Genomic DNA, 13,900 nt, shown 5'->3' on the forward strand with positions numbered 1-13,900 from the left:
TGACAGCCTTTGTAAGGATGCAGATGATCAAAGATTTGGCACAACACCCAACACTGAAAGGGAATTTACCTGCCCAGGCAGCACAGTTCCCACAGAGGGTGTGATGGCCACAGGGCACTCCTGGGGCACGTGGAACTCAAAGGAAGTGGGGCCAGCTGGGCCAGGGCTGCCCGTGCCCGTCCGTGGGACGGGGTGGGCACTGAGCACATCCACAGTGGCTGAAGACACCGAGTTCAGGGCTGTAGCAGCAAACTGAACCAAGGAATGAGACAATTCAAGAGGTGGGTGGACTCCAACTGCTTTGCATGACAGCTTGAATTGTCTAAAAATAAACACACGATAAATTGTCTCAGCATAAAATAGTGTCTTAATCAGCCCGGAAAATAGGGAGCTAATCCTGTAGTCCCTATTTAAGCAGAATTTCAAGCTTGCAATGGGAATTTTGCCTAAAGATGAACAATAATACTATCTATTTTTAATGCACAATTGGCCAGAGTCCCTGCTTGAATTCTTCCTCTGTGAACTTCTGGAAATACATCCAGTCAAATCAAAGTTTATGCCATCATTATTGCAGTAGCAATGGCTTAAAGCATAGAGCATTTTTACAAAAAAGAATTCCTTCAGTAATTGTGCTGAAAAAGCAGCAGAGCACTGCAGGTTGAGGGGCTGGAGCTTTGGTGTAGGACAAGGATAGACTTCAGGAGGGGTGGGAAAAGTCATCTCAGTGGAGGCAGATGTGAAAATCAAGGATGAAACCAACAGGAACTGAGCAACTTCTGCAACTGAAAATTCCCACCTGCCTCAGGTGCTAATCCAGCCTCACCTCCCCAGGGCAGGCAGGGATTCAATCTCTGAGCTGGGTTAGCAGTGAAATTCAGATTTTAGCTTCCCTGCTGTCCATCCATGAACACACCTGTTGATCTCTGTCCTGCAGGTGAGCTCAAAGCTGTACTCCTTTGCCTTGGTGGCTTTAAAGATTATGTCCAGTGTCAGGCTTTCCAGGGGAAGAATAATTCCAAATCCATCGTTGGGTTGAACTTCAACAAACTTCAAAATGGCAGGATAAGAAATTATTAATTAATTTATCAGTTTACTAATAAATTAAAATAAGATAATATTGGCAAGATTAAAAAAAAAATTGTTATTAAATGTGGAACTGTCAGGAAAAGAGAAACCTTCCAGGGAGAAGTTTTTGTCTGAGTCAGTGCCCAGAGTCTGAGGGGCAGATTTCTCATCTCAAAGTAACTCAAAAGGCATTAAATCCATGAAGTCAGATTTCAGGAGAATCCCTTCCTCAGCTTCTTCCCACCTGTGGAAATCACCTTGCTCTAATGTTTATTTACTCTTCATAGAAAACGGAATGAAATATGGTGAAAATCCCAGCAGGTGCCCTGAGCCTTTGAGAGCTGATTCCTGTGTGGGGCAGGGACAGGAGCAGTTCCTCACCCACAGCTCTGCAGTGCTTTGTGCTTGAGATGAAGATGGTTCTGGAAAGTCTCCCCAGCACACTTCAAGCTCCTCAGGAAACACATCCTGGGGAGTAAAGCTTTCCTGAAACTGAAGTTAACAATTCCTTTCAGCTACTCCTTGATTTTCATCCCTAAGCCAGCTGAGAACAGGACAATGCCCAATGAACTGCCAGGTTCCTCCAGCTCTGATGCCAACATGCCCAACATTTCACACTGTGATCACCTCATCCTGCTCTATGGAGCTTGAAGAACAAATTTTCTCCAAAAAATTATTCAGGAGACCCAGCCCACATGAACCCAGCAGCTCCTGTGATTAAATTTGTGCTTCAACATCAATTTCCAACACTCAGAAAGTGCCCAGGCATGGCTTGGGATGGTTCCAAGGAGCATTTTAAAGGGAAGCCTTTGGGCATTTGGTGCAAAGTGGGCACATTCCACAGCCACAGCCCCAAGCCAGTTTTATTTAGGGGTAAAAGTGTCCCAGGTGTTCTTTTAGGAGATCTTTTGGTGTAAAAACCCAGGAATTCTGACAGGAAAAGGTGAGGAACAGGAAAATCTCCTCGCAGGGATTTGCACTGCGTGGCAAATGCAGAGGGAGATTCACACACTGCAGGACAGAGCTCCAGCAGCAGGATTCCCATGCAAGAACCAGTCATGATTTATTTACACTCACACTGAACACGTTCCCATGACACTGAAATCTATTTTGACAGCAGAGGGGGTGTGTGTGGGATCAGTCCCTACCTCTGGCAGTCCCACAAATCCAAACTCCTGTGGCAAGATGGATTTGTTTGTTAGGGTGACATTTGCCTGCACAGCTTCATAGATCGTGCAGTACCCAAAGCTGATCTGTGCTGGGCTGATTTCCAAATCAGAAGTAGTAACAATGGCATGGACAGTAAAATTAACTTTTTTAGCCTGAAACAAATGCAAGAGAACAGGATAAAAACTCCATGTGTGGGTTGTAAGGACAGGATTTAAATGAAATGTCATCCAAAACGAAAAGTACAAGAAAAAGTTACTCTGTTCCTTGACAGTAACATGAGATCAGCACTGAGGAGAAAGGATTAAAGTTCCTAGATTGCAAATATGAGACAAGAAAAAATGATCAAATCTGTATCAGCACTTTAAGCATCTTTTAAACTATTATCACAGAGCCTCAATTAGTAAAGAACTAATCTAAAATTAGGTATCATTAAGTGAAAATTCACTAAAATAATTTACATCAATTATTTTATGTCAGTCTGATAATCAGCATCACAAAAATCCCTGACCTTGTCCATGATCAGGATTGTCACTGGGGCTTCCAGGATTCCTGTCTCTGCATTGAAATAACTCCCTGCATCTTCAGGAAGGGACTGCCTGAAAACCCAAAAGTACAAATCCAGTCAGTGCCATGAAAACATTCTGACTATTTTCTCACTAAGCGGAATAATGAACTTTGGATGGATTATTTATGAACAGAAAGAAAAACAAACTGAATCCTGTTACTTAAGGTCTGAAAGTTTTACTATTCACAGCTTTTAGTTTTCATTTAATTGTCCTCAAATTGGAGGACTCACCTGGTTAAGCATCAACTCCAGTTCTTCACTGAAGGGAATTCTCATTAAAATTCTGCTTGCAAGATAAATTCAAATATTAGAGAAAATGGAAAAAGATGGGTGGAAGAAAATGCCAATCAAAAATGAGTGACCTGTGAAGACCCACCTCCTGACCAAGGGAAAGAAGATGCAGTCAGGTCAGGAATATTCTGGATTTGTCCCAGATTTCCTTCAGCCTGGCACCCCCAGGCAATGCTCTGAGCAGGAGGGCATGGGCTGCAAGGCACTGATGTCAGAGTGATTGACCTTGTACAGTTGTATTGGATTTTTTTTTTGTTTTTAAAGACAGGATTTTGAACACACACAGGATTTTAAGGGCAGTCACAAAGGTCAGCATCCATTTATCCTTTTTTTTTTTTTTAATGCCATCCAGACAATTAAAATTCTGAAAAATTAAAAGCTTACACTCTAATCAAAATATGAACCCTGTGGATCTTTGCTGCAGCCCCAGCACGCCACCAACCCAGCCCAGGCAGTGGCTCCCTCTGAGGTTAATGATCAGCCTGGGGCAGAACCACTTTGTACCCCAAATCAGAGATATCAAATGAACAAACCTGGAGCCCAGCAGTGCCTGATCACCCACCAGCCTCAGAATTCATTAGGAATATGCAGGTTTTCTGTAGGTGAACATCTTGCTGTCACGAGCTCCATTCCAGAGCTTCAAGCCAAGACAATACAAACCTGGAGCATTTTTAGCTCTGCTGCTCTATTTATATCTCAGAGCACCAGAGTGAGCTGCTTCCTCTTCTTGGGTCTCCACAGTGCTCATGTTCTACTACTACTCCTGGAATTGCCTGCAACTCTTTAACGTATTGTTAAAGAACAAAAATAACACCCACTCAGTCACCATGGTGATCCCAAATCTTGCTGTTATTTTGCAATAAGGGTGATGTTCAAAGATGTTGGGAAGTTCTTTACACATTGAACTGAGGTTAAGTGCAAGGGAGGAGTTTTTACAGCCTTTACTTTGTCACAGGACATGTCAATAGCAGAAGAAATTAACCTGATTCATAATAATCCAGAGGGGGAAGAAAATACTTATAACTGTATGGACACAGGGGTGGACTCTAAATTAGCTGCTGTACCTTGGGGAAAAGGTCCTGGAATCCTTCAGAAAGTTCCATGAAAATGGCACAATTAAAGAGAAGCACAGAAGACAAATCAGATTTAGATTGCCAAGACCAGTTCCAAATGCAGAGAACTACAGGATGTGGTGTTTGGGAATTCTGAAAGGCAGCAGAGTAGAGAACTTGCCTTCAACTGAGCAGGAAATGTTCAAGCTCCCAGGAGCTGGGTTTGGGAACACCTGCCCAGGAATGTCAGTGTGCACAGAACACTCTGGAGAGCTTCCCAAGCCTTCAGGCAGCTCCCAGCTCCCTCAGCACTGCTGAGTGGGGGCTTCTTTTCCCTCTGTGTCACTTGTGCCACAGCTGCTCTATTAATAGAGCTCCTAATGGCAGCTCAGTGCCAGCCCTGACGGAAATGTGTCACTGGCTCAGTGCTTCCCTCAGCTCCCAGCACTCCCCCTGCTTCAGGTCTTTAAATCATCTGTACCCTCAAACAGCCAGATACTTATTTCGTGTGTCAGAAATGCCTTAATCTCATCAAATCTCCTTTCTGAAGCTTCCCCATTTTTAAAGGAAGATTAAGGTTCTAAATCCAAGCTCTGTCTGCATCCCCTCAGAGAGGGAACAGTGCCTCACAGCAGCTGAGGTTCAGGAACTGGGATGTGTCACCATGTTACTGTTGTTGTAATCTGATGGGATTTGAGATGCTGCAAGAACTGTAAATACTCTGAGTTCTTTGAATACAAACCTGGTGACAATTTGGCAGTCACGATAGAATCCAGAGGTGCTGAGCACATCTGTGAGAATCCAAACACATCCCTGGGACTAAGAACCCACATCAAAGAAGCAGCAGGTTTGCAGCAGCAGTCAAAGCCAAAAACAGTGAATTCCATATGTCATTATTTTTTGAAAAGAAATGTCCTGCTAAATTCTTTAGGATGGAAATGATGAGGTAAATAAAATGAACAGCAGCCAATGGGAGCTCTGGTATTTAAATTTTTAGAAACTGGAATTGGTTCCTATCACTGGGCTGTGTTTGTATTTGTAGATGTTTCATAAAATGGAGAAACAAAACTTGCTGCGATAAAGCTTTTAGCATCAGATGTCACATAAAACACCATGTGAAATTCATTCAATACCTTCATCATTTGGAGAAAAATGTACCTGGGGAGGAGAGATATGGACAGGAAACCCAACCACTCTCACCTTAATTAGCAAGCACAGGAGTTCTTGTCCAGAAATTATTCAATCAGTGATCCATGAAGCAGCCACCTGCCTCAATAACCTCCCCCTGGACAGGAATAGCTTCCCACAGAGCAGAGCAGCCTAGCAGGAACCGAGAGCTCGGAGTGTCACAGCGCTGCTGCCGCCACAGGGGGGACATTGCCTCACAGCCCTGGCAGCCAAGCTCATTTCCTCCTGGAGCATCTGGCAGCTTCCAGGGGGACAGCAGACCTGCACTGCAGCAGCCCCGTGAGCTCCAGCCTGGACAGCAGGAGGGAACAACAACCCTGCTCAGCTTTTCCACTGCCACTGCCTGAAATCCTGAAAGATTGGAGTTGGGTTAACGTTGGTTACCTGGGCAGGAACTTGAGCTGGGCACTGAAGGATGACTGGGCCTGGATGTAGCCTGTTTTTGGAAGCAGCTCCATGTGCTTGCTCAGTTCTCTGCATACCTCAAACTTCAAACGCAGCGTGGTTGTTGCTCTGCAAACACATCAGAGGGGCTCAGGTGCCTTTGAGTCCACTTCAGTGACTCTGGAGTCTGAGCTCTCCTGCCCCCAGCCCTGCATTGCAATCAGAACAATCCTGAGCTTCCTTTGAAAGCGATGGGCATGGAAAAGTGCCACAGCAAGCTCACACAGTTGTGTTCTCTTTTAAGTACAGAAAACAAGACTTGGAAGTTCTGTAACAAACCCAGCAAACAGGGCTCAAAGTGATCCACAGAGAACTGTCAGGGCTCAGCACAGCTCAGCCAGGTCAGGGGCAGCCACAGCCAAGCTATTGAGGAATATCAGCTGATTATTGGTCCTAACACACACTGGCTCTCTCAGGATCAATAGGATGACTGAACCTTGGGGATTTCTTTATGTGACCTGTCCTCCACCAGCAGAGATTCTGCAGGGCTGGGAGTCACAGCATGCCTGAGCTGGTCCTGCCAGCTCCCCTGCTAAACCTTGGGATCCATTTGCCCTGGGAATGGCACACTGGAAACCAGGAATCCTCAGCCTGTCTGAATTCTGGCCCTATCATAGCACAGCAACAGCCATGGACCATCCCCTGCTTTGGAATTTTATGCCTAAGTGCAAAATTGCCGAGCAATTTACAAATATTTCAGCTTGTCATTCTCCTTCCCCTGGACTGGTTTCCAAGCTGTCAGGCCAGATGGTCTCCTCTAAATCAACAGCTACAGCAAGTGGGGCTGGGAGCTGCAATGATTTCTGACTGTTGACAATCTAGGAGAATTATATACTACTTCATTAAATCAGTGCAGATTATAACCTGCTGAAGAAATGACTTTTTAAAATTATTTCTATTGAACACAATTCTGATAAGACACTTTCACCCTTTATGCTGCTTATTTTTGCTGCCTGATTACCACAGTCTTCTTGACCAGGAAAAACCCAAATTAAAACCCAGAACAAAACCAATATTAACAACATTTTACATTCCAGTTCCAGAGGTATCTGGCTCTCTTGGAAACTTTACCTTCCCCTTGTGCTACAGCCTACAAGTCACAGGCAGGCTCCAGGAGGAATTCTCCTCCTGACACACCAAGGGAAGGGGCAGGAGCTTCTGGAGGGAGAATCTGCTCAGGCCACAACAGAAGGATGGAATCAGTCCACTTTTGTAGGATAAAAAGTTGACACATGGTATTCCTGCACATGAAATACACTGAATTTCAGCCTACCTGACTGTATAACAGGCAATTTTTGCTAATTATGGAAATTAGGTGATAAATCAAAACCTTGACTTGCCAAGGTGCTAAGGACAGGCTACTACATATTAAGTGCTCTTAATTTAGTGCAACTTGGCAAAGGATCAGCAGGATTTTCCCCTCAGTTAAGAAGTTTTGCCCTAAGCAATTTGACAGCTTTTATCTTTGAGATCCCCTTGAACTCTTAAGTTCCATTAGGAGAGTTATTCTGTTTCTATACTTATAAGTTTTATCCCTGGGTTATCTAGACCAAGTAAAATCACTTACATAACAACTTGTGCTTGTCATATCTGTAAGCTGAATTTCTGAGATAACAGCTTTACTCATTTCTTTCCAACTGTGAAGAATCTCTGCAGTCTGTAATTCTGGTAAGAGGTTTAGAATGGATGCCTTCCATAGAACCAATCTCTCCCCCACCCTCCCACAAACCCACCCCAATCCTATTGAAATAGACTCTAAGAAATGCAAATTGTTAAAATAAGAATTCCATAGTGACTGCATTAGGTGGAGGGAAGACACCCAGCACCTGAAGACAATTAAATGTTCCCATAAGTACTTTTAATAGCAGGAAATCTCCAGAAGCCAAGGAGTGGAATATTCCCTTTGTATCACAGTGCAAACAGAACCAGCCCTCAGATGTGACTGACTTGGACTCTGAAACACCCAGATATGTTCCCCTGTCAATCAGTGTCTGCTCACTCTCTGTGCAACCAGAGGGATCTGTCCTTCCAGTGGAGACCTTGATGGGTCAGGAAAAGCTGCACCTTCCCCATTTCAGAGTGAATGCAAAAGGACTGACATGATTTATCCAGCATCTAGTTCCAGGTCTGGAAAGACTCTCATGAAACTGGTTTCCAGATCCAAAGTCCCCCCAGGACTTTAATTGAATGCAAAATAGCTGAGAAACAACAAAATATTCCTACATAAAATTCCCTGGCTGAATCAGCCCAATGTGCACTTAATTTTAGATACATTTATCTCCCTAAACATTTAGTGTGCAGATTCCACATGAGAAAACTCTGGATTTGCTGTTCCCTGGGGGCTTCCCAGCTCTCCCCAAGAACAGGAACAACACTGGGAATGTGGCAGGGCTGGGGAGGTGTGGGGCTACCCCATAGCCAGGGCTAGTGTGGGGAGCCTGGCTTAGCAGGATGCCCAAAATTTCCAGAGCTCAGAGGATGTGCCCCTGCAGTGCCAGGGCTAGGGGCACCCAGGGGCAGCTCTGCTGCAGTGCCAGTGCCAGGGGCACACAGGGCATCTCACCCACAGTGCCAGGGGCACCCAGGGCAGCTCACCCACAGTGCCAGGGGCACCCAGGGCAGCTCACCCACAGTGCCAGGGGCACCCAGGGCAGCTCACCCACAGTGCCAGGGGCACCCAGGGCAGCTCACCCACAGTGCCATGGCCAGGGGCAGTGCCAGGGGTACCCAGGGCAGCTCACCTGCTGCGCACCTCCACGCTGTCCTGGTACAGCCGCTCGTACAGGCAGATCTTGAGGTCCACGTTGGGCTGGGGCACCCAGATGGGCACATCCACAGAAACTCCAATGGCACTGAAGCTCAGCTGGCAGGGCAGCAATGGCAGGGGATTAGTTCTGTCTGTCTCACATTCTTACTGACTTCCAGCAAGGATTTCTGCTATAAATTCAGCTGAGTAAAATGTTTTATTATTTGTAGTGCAACAGGTTCTTTAATGAGGCAGACCTAGGAAAATCATTTGCAAAGTAAACCCAGGATGTTACAGTGCCCCAGCAGAGAAACACAATTCTACTTTGGGTTGGATTCCTTGACAGGGAACATGAAAGAAGAGCATCTGCCCATGACATTGAGAAGAATTATTTAAAGTGCCTTTAGCTGAAGTGGATGGGCCCCAGTCCAGGCTCCCCTGGGGCTGCAGCTCCTCCAGGCAGCACAGAAAGGCAGGGATGGCAGCACAGACATGCAGGGATGGCAGCACAGACATGCAGGGATGGCAGCACAGACATGCAGGGATTGCAGCACAGACATGCAGGGAAGGCAGCACAGACATGCAGGGAAGGCAGCACAGACATGCAGGGATTGCAGCACAGACATGCAGGGATTGCAGCACAGACATGCAGGGATGGCAGCACAGAAAGGCAGGGATTGCAGCACAGACATGCAGGGATTGCAGCACAGACATGCAGGGAAGGCAGCACAGACATGCAGGGATTGCAGCACAGACATGCAGGGATTGCAGCACAGACATGCAGGGATTGCAGCACAGACATGCAGGGATTGCAGCACAGACATGCAGGGAAGGCAGCACAGACATGCAGGGATTGCAGCACAGACATGCAGGGAAGGCAGCACAGACATGCAGGGAAGGCAGCACAGGGCTGTGCTCCCTGCAGTGCCCAGGCCTGGCACCAGGGCCCACAGAGCTCAGCCCTGCAGAAGAAGGATCTCACAGCAGGATCTGCAGCTCCTTCTGCAGCCCAAGGGACAGCCAAGACTGGCTGCTGAGCTGCTGGGAAGTTTGTCTTTAATTTTTGGCAAGCTTCTGTGAACTGTTCTAAGCAAAATTTGGCTCCCAATAAAATTTAGAATCACAATATGCTGAAGTGGTAACTAAAGTTGTCATCTCTTCCAGCTTTCACACATCAGCTTCACTACTGCCTCTTAAATAATTCCAATTCTGATAGATCAGAAAGAAAATAAACTAGGTGGGTTGGGAATAAGGGAGAATATTTCCCCATTTATTTCCAGGACGTGAGATGTTTTCCGATAGAATGTCTGATCAAATGGGAATATCAGGATTATTTGAATAGAAATCAAGAGAATTAGCAGGTTTAATAAACATCCTGCATCAGAAATAAGAGCTATGACTCCCATAAAGCCACCTGACACATAAATCTTGAGAAGCACACAAATGAGAAGATTTTAAACTATTTCCCACATGGTTTGAAGCAGGTCACTCACTGGTTTGCAGTCTGGGTTGTCAAACACGATCACAAATTCTGCCCTCACGTCCCCAGGGACAGCTGGAACAAACAGGACTGGGATTTTCACCGAGCTGAAGGGTCCAATCTCACCCTCAGTCACCTGAGCAACAACAGTGAAACTCTAGGAATTGCATTGAAATAAGGAGGCTGTAGATACTCACTGCACACATACTCCACTACATCTGGTTTGGAACTAAACTGAACTCACTGTGCAGGAAAAATCAGAATCAGAGCAATAAAATGGCTCAAATCTGACATTTCCCAGACATTTTTCCTGCCCCTCCTTGTCTGTTGCCACCAGACTTTGTTTAACCACAGAACCACATAGCAGAAATAAAGAATTAATTGTGGCAAATGTGAATTGCCGCAAAAAGTTCTATGTTAAAAGGTCTTAACCTTTTTTAGAACAAAAAGTTAAACCTTTTGTCTCTATAGATCAAAAGATAGGGGGAAATTGTGCTGTGATTTCATTTTAAGAATTAACTGTGATACAGTGATGTCCAGTGGGCTTGGAATGACCATGTACTTTAGCAATTTATTTGATGCAGGCTCAGCCTAGTGAGATCTTGTCTGGATCTCAGGACATTCATTACCTTTCCAAGCATAATTTCAACTGGTATTTCTTCAGGAGAAACTTCCATTAAATTATGTTCATTGTCTCTGTCCAGATGTGATCTGGTATTTAATTCTCCTGGACCAAGTTGTTCTGGGGAAAGAAACAAACACAAAACAAAATAAAATGCTGGATATCCAATAAACAATATCCAACAAGGCACAAGTACATTAATTTGAGTCAATATTGCAAATCCAGGCATGTATAGCCATGATGGGAAAATCTGAATGTCTGCAAGGAAATATTTGTTTGGCCATCCAGCTTTAGTCTAGTTTGGAATTCTACCTGAGCCTTCCACTGAGTGACAACATGAATGGTTCAAAAATACAGACTCAGCTGCAGTGGGGATGGCCTTCAAGAGCAATTTCAGTGGCATGAAGGAATGCAGCCAGAAGGACCTGCAAAAACCACCCACAACCTTTCCATGGAACCTTCAGCTTCCTGAAATTGGAATCAGTATTGGGGAGAAATGTTAAAGAACATAGATAAGAAGCAAATTAGGAGAGTATTTCATCTACAAGACTGGATTTTATTAAGCACATAGTAAACATTAGGAATGAGATGGAAAATGTCTGAGGAGGTTCATCTTTCTGCTTCCTTGTTCCTAGAATTACAGACTATAAAAATAAACCTGTCATGTGGATTGCTATTCTGAGAAGTGGGGATTCAGTTGCTGAGACAGGGATGATGTTAACAATTTTGCAATTCCTGAAGCTGGTTGTGTTCTGTGTTCTTCTGAGTCTGAATTGTTGATCACTAATGAGCACTGAGGTTCTCTGCTGCTTTTGATATAATGGTGTCAAGACATTATTTTTAGTCATTTTCCATGAGGCAGCACACAAAGAAATCTAACATTACTCCTGCAGTGATGAGCTACTCCATTTACTGAGTAACTTTGCAAACTGAACTGCTCAGTTCCTTCCAGGAGATTAAGCTGGCTAAAGCCTGGCCTGGGGAAGTGCAGGGGTGGTTTCCAAAGCATCACCTCACCTGTGGCACGGCTTCTCTTGGGCTCCTGGGCTGCACAGGGGATCATTCCCTCCCTGGGCTCAGCACAGCTCTGCTTTGGATCCCCAGCTTGGCCTGGAGAAGTGCAGGGCTGTGTTCCACAGCATCACCTCACCTGTGGCACTGCTTCTCTTGGGCTCCTGGGCTGCACTGGGGGTCAGCCCCTCCCCGGGCTCAGCACAGCTCTGGTTTGGATCCCCAGCTGCCACAGGGCCTGTGCTGCCTTCCTTTTCCTCTTCAGAGTCACTGGGATGTTCAGTGACCTGTTAGGAAACACAGAGAGGGATTTTCTCCCATGGCTGCTCCTCTGCCTTGCACCAGCTCCAGTTCTACCCAGCAAAAGTTTTCTGCACATTCTACAAGGTCTTTATCAATGAGCAGATTGATTTTTTTTTTTGCTGGCTGCCCCAAACAGGTAAATAATGGAACAGGAGCAGTGCAGTGTAGTGCCAGTTACTTTACAATTAACAAACCCAACATTTTTCTAGTGGAAATCCAGGCAGTTTTATGTCAAAACTAAGTCTGGTGAAACCAGCCCTCTCTTTATCACACCCCTCACTTGATTGCTAGTTTTGCAGCAGTTCACATGTTTCTGCCTTCCACGAGTTGAGATTTTTAATGACTCTGTCAGAATCTCCTCTTTTAACTGAAGTATTTTCTCCTAATTGTCATGAATGTGGAGAAAATGGGAATCGTGACATAAATTACTAAAATACTTTAAAAAAATCAGCATTGCTGGTTTCCCCATGCCTCACAAGAGAATTGCTTTCACCTTCCAACACTTGGGTCTAACAGATTATATTTACACCAACCCAAATGTACTAAAGGTTGGACTTGATGAACTTCCCAAGTCCTTTCTGACCTGAGCCGCTTTGTGACTCTGCACAAAGACTGCACAAACTGCACCACACCTCCCAAAGCAGAACACTTCTATTCCTTTAGGGAAGTGCTTTTGAACCCACCACGATAGCAGGAGCAGCTTTTGCTGCTGCTCTGAGGGTACTTGTGGCACCTGGTGACGCCCAGACTCGGAATCTGGCTCCCAGAGCGCCGCTGTTTGTCAGGCTGATGGGCCGTGAAATTGTCTCTCCCACCATAAGGCTGCCAAAGTCAATGAGCTCCTTATCCAGAGCCAGCTGTGAGAAAACAAACCATTAATTACCACTGGCCTACATAGCACTAATGTCAATTAAGTGAGCATCAGCTTTTTATAATAATAATTATATTATCTACATGCTTAAAAGAAGTGTCTTACCATGCAGGTTTTGACTGTGCATTTCAGTGGAACAGAAAAAGAACCTGTCTGGGCCATAAACATGACTGCTCCTTCCAGCCCTTTATTTATCTAGAAAACAAAACAGAAAAAAACCCCTAAGTAATTTCAGAAGATTTAGCCTGATGAAAAATATTTTCACTCATCCTTTGAGTACCATATTAAAATATATCTTTACTGATTCCATGTTTCCACTTTAAAACAGTCTTTGTGACAGCTTGGTTAACTTGAGCTGGGCAAGATTATAAATATTTGGAAACTTGCTCTCATTTGGAGGCATTTTTCCAAACATGTCCTCAGAATTTGCCTTATGACAATTTATCAGAGCTTGAACATGCACACAGCTGTCCCTGTGCAACAGTAGCTCTTCTAAAAATGTAGGGGTTTTTTTTGTTAACTGTTAAGAAATTCAGTTAATAATGGTTTTAATCAGACCAGTGGCCTATACTAGGATTCTCCTCACTATGCACTTACCATTGGCTTAAATGTTACCAGGAATTCACAGGACATCCCAGAAGACATTTTGCCAGGTGGGTCAAAGCTATGGAGATAATTAAAATAAAACTCCAAATTAAAGCTGTGGATGGAACACCAAGCTCCTGCTCTGGTAACAATGGCAGATTGCTTTTTTCCCCCCCCTCACTTGGACTAATTATTAGAAAAGTCAGAATGAGTGACAGATTAATGAAAGGCTCCAGAACCCTGCTGCAACTGGGAAACAACAAAGGCTGATTCTTTATTAAGGTTTTATTCAGAAAGACTCCAAGTGCTTTTAAAAGGCAAGACAGGGACTGCAGCCAAGGAGGTGAAGCTGAGGCTCAAAATCAGCAAGAAGAGGTGGAACTGCCCAGTCAGACAATTAGGAAGCAATTTCTCCCATTATCCATTTTAATGTTGCTCTGTAACATCTCCCCTGTCCAAGCACAAAATGAAGAGGAAAAACCCAAGGAGGGAGCTGCAGATGATTAG

At 44.8% G+C, this 13,900-nt stretch overlaps 1 protein-coding gene across 1 annotated transcript in view; it reads right to left on the bottom strand.

Moving 5' to 3' along the window:
• Window positions 1-13,900, bottom strand: part of CFAP74 (cilia and flagella associated protein 74) — a 35,037-nt gene that overhangs the window by 8,910 nt on the left and 12,227 nt on the right. The window contains exons 15-26 of the mRNA XM_059487449.1: window positions 13,406-13,472; window positions 12,914-13,003; window positions 12,621-12,794; window positions 11,774-11,921; window positions 10,631-10,743; window positions 10,015-10,137; window positions 8,517-8,638; window positions 5,716-5,844; window positions 2,744-2,831; window positions 2,214-2,387; window positions 914-1,047; window positions 70-322 (exon numbers count right to left, since the gene is read on the bottom strand). Coding sequence (XP_059343432.1) covers window positions 70-322; window positions 914-1,047; window positions 2,214-2,387; window positions 2,744-2,831; window positions 5,716-5,844; window positions 8,517-8,638; window positions 10,015-10,137; window positions 10,631-10,743; window positions 11,774-11,921; window positions 12,621-12,794; window positions 12,914-13,003; window positions 13,406-13,472 — 1,615 coding nt within the window. The remainder of the gene's footprint in view (window positions 1-69; window positions 323-913; window positions 1,048-2,213; window positions 2,388-2,743; window positions 2,832-5,715; window positions 5,845-8,516; window positions 8,639-10,014; window positions 10,138-10,630; window positions 10,744-11,773; window positions 11,922-12,620; window positions 12,795-12,913; window positions 13,004-13,405; window positions 13,473-13,900) is intronic.

This window comes from Ammospiza nelsoni, chromosome 22 (genome assembly GCF_027579445.1).
Source record: "Ammospiza nelsoni isolate bAmmNel1 chromosome 22, bAmmNel1.pri, whole genome shotgun sequence".
NCBI lineage: Eukaryota > Metazoa > Chordata > Aves > Passeriformes > Passerellidae > Ammospiza > Ammospiza nelsoni.